General features: G+C 39.0%; 1 protein-coding gene across 1 annotated transcript; it reads left to right on the top strand.

The window, feature by feature from the left end:
- Positions 1 to 651: 651 nt before the first annotated feature.
- LOC142177755 (uncharacterized) lies at positions 652 to 1,779 on the top strand. Its single transcript, XM_075247000.1, has 3 exons — positions 652 to 831; positions 919 to 1,407; positions 1,549 to 1,779. Exons 1-3 carry the CDS (start codon positions 652 to 654, stop codon positions 1,777 to 1,779), a joined length of 900 nt encoding a protein of 299 aa, XP_075103101.1.
- The last annotated feature ends 906 nt before the right edge of the window (positions 1,780 to 2,685 follow it).

Raw genomic sequence — 2,685 nt, 5'->3', positions numbered from 1 at the left:
GTAATAGCATGCAATAAGTAAACGAGACTGATCTGCGCTTTAATACCTTAATGGGGTGGGAAGGGTAGATATGGATATGATGACCACACAATAATGTCTCGTGTAACCCCTCACTGAGGAGTAATTACCGGATGTTGCGTGGGGTGATCCATATTCTTAATAAACCTAGGACCCCTCCTTTCCTCTATTTTCTTTGTTTCTTTTTAAATCTTTTTTTAACCATTTCTTTTAAGAAAATCAACTCTTTTAGTTCTTTTCTCTTACTTTTGTTCATTTGTAACCATTATGTGAAAATCCCCTCTTATTTGAAGCCTTATTGCCTATGTGTTATTTGCACCTAAGTCACAACAATAGTTTCGCCGGGAACCACACTAGTGGATCCTGAGGGGTGCCTAACACCTTCCTCTTGGGATAATTTTAAGCCCTTACCCAATATCTGGTTACTCAAAACAAACCCCTCAGAGTGTCCTAATGCACTTTAATTATTAGGTGGCGACTCTTTAATTCAAACCCAATTCCCGAAAGGGAACGACTTGTCCTTCCAAATTTCACAAACGCGATTTTCGCGAGAAAAAGGGGGCGCGACACACTTGGGTATGCTTGATTCAGTCCAAATGTGAAGTAGCTATTGTAATATGAAACTTTGTGGCAATGATAATCAATCAATTTGATATTGGAATCAAGGTGCTCAAGACAGACAATGGTACTGAATTCTTTAACTCTCAATGTGATGAACTACTGGCTTCTCTTGGAATCATACACCAAAGTAGTTGTCCTTACACTCCACAGCAAAATGGAATTGTGGAAAGAAAACATAGACACATTTTGCAAGTTGCAAGGGCCCTGAAGTTTCAGAGTGCAATACCAACTAGATTCTGAGGTAACTGCATTAAAACTGTTGTGTATTTGATTAACAAGTTGCCTACTGAGACCTTGGAGAAGAAATGTCCTTATGAGATGTTGCACAACAAACTTGCCAAGCTAGACCATTTAAGAGTTTTTTCTTGTTTATATTTTGCAAGCAATCTACCAATATGTGATAAATTTACAACTAGGGCAAAGAAATGTATTATTATAGGATACTCAGAGAATCAAAAAGGGTACAGGTTATATAACCTAGACTCTAGAAAAGTGATAGTGAGTAGAGATATCACATTCAGAGAGCATCTTTTTCCATTTAAGGAAGAAACATATGCCAATGAAGATTTGTTCCCTTGTGAGCCAGTGGAGGCTAGTTCTGAAGAGACAACTCAACTTCACCATAGCAATAGCAATGCTGCTGCCAATCCTCCTGCTCTTGCTCCTGCAGCAATTCATGTTACTGAACAAGCTGTATCAGAATCATTAGTAGAAACTTCTCAATTACCTATCTTACAGGAAGCAAATACAAACCAAACAGAATCAGCAGTTTCCTCATAGAAAACACTAGCTGAAGATCCAATACATCAAGACCATCATTTACCTGCATTGTCTACTAGAAAGTTTGGCAGACCTTCCAAACCTTTCATTTGGCTCAAAGATTATGTGACTGCAGTCAAATCAATCAAGGATACACCTTACCCTATCTCAAATTTCATCACCTATGATCATCTTTCTGAGAACTACAAATCATTTCTAGGATCCATCTCAGAACCTACTGAACCTAGGTCATTCAAGGAAGCTTGTCTTGATAAAGCTTGGGTGGAAGCAATGAAAGCTGAAATTAAAACAATTGAAGATAATGCAACCTGGGAAGTGGTAGATCTTCCTCCAGGGAAGAAAGTTATAGGCTCAAAATAGGTGTTCAAAATTAATTATAAGGAAAATAGGGAAGTATAAAGGTTCAAAGTAAGGTTGGTAGCAAAAGGGTACACACAACAAGAAGGATTGGATTATCATGAGACTTTCTCTCCTGTTGCAAAGATGGTCACTGTCAAGACCATCATTTGTACGGCTGCCTCAAAGGGATGGAACCTATTTCAAATGGATGTCAACAATGCCTTCCTACATGGTGATCTTTATGAAGAGGTCTACATGTGCTAGCCTCAAGGGTTCCACAAGCAGGGGGAGCATAAGGTGTGCAGGCTACTGAAATCTTAAGGGTTAAAGCAGGCATCAAGACAGTGGAATATTAAATTGACTGAGGCACTTTTAGCAGCTGATTATATACAAAGTCCCTATGATCACTCATTGTTCACAAAAAAGAGTAGGCTTAGATATTGTCATTATCCTAGTCTATGTAGATGACTCGCTCATCACTGGAAGCAATTCTGTTCCTGTAGAGGCAGCCAAACAAACACTACATAGTTCATTCAAGGTAAAAGATCTAGCAGAACTTAGGTATTTTCTTGGGATTGAAGTTCTGAGATCAAACAAAGGGGTACTTCTTACTCAAAGGAAATATGCACTCCAGTTAATATCAGATATTGGACTTGCAGCTAATAAACCCATTAACGCACCTACTGAGCTCAATCAGAAGTTAACAACCATTGATTATGACACACATGTGGGACATACTGGTGATGCAGAATTGTAGGATGCAAGTAGCTACCAAAGACTCATTGGAAAACTTCTCTACCTAACAGTTACCAGGCCAGATTTGTGTTTTGCAGTCCAGGTACTGATCAATTTATGCAGCATCCCAAACAGACCCATTGGGATGCAGCTCTGTGAGTGGTCAGATATGTTAAAGGTACTCCAGGGCTT

This window comes from Nicotiana tabacum, chromosome 3, assembly GCF_000715075.1.
Source record: "Nicotiana tabacum cultivar K326 chromosome 3, ASM71507v2, whole genome shotgun sequence".
NCBI lineage: Eukaryota > Viridiplantae > Streptophyta > Magnoliopsida > Solanales > Solanaceae > Nicotiana > Nicotiana tabacum.
Note: the sequence above shows the minus strand (reverse complement) of the source record. Positions and strands in the feature narration are given on the sequence as shown.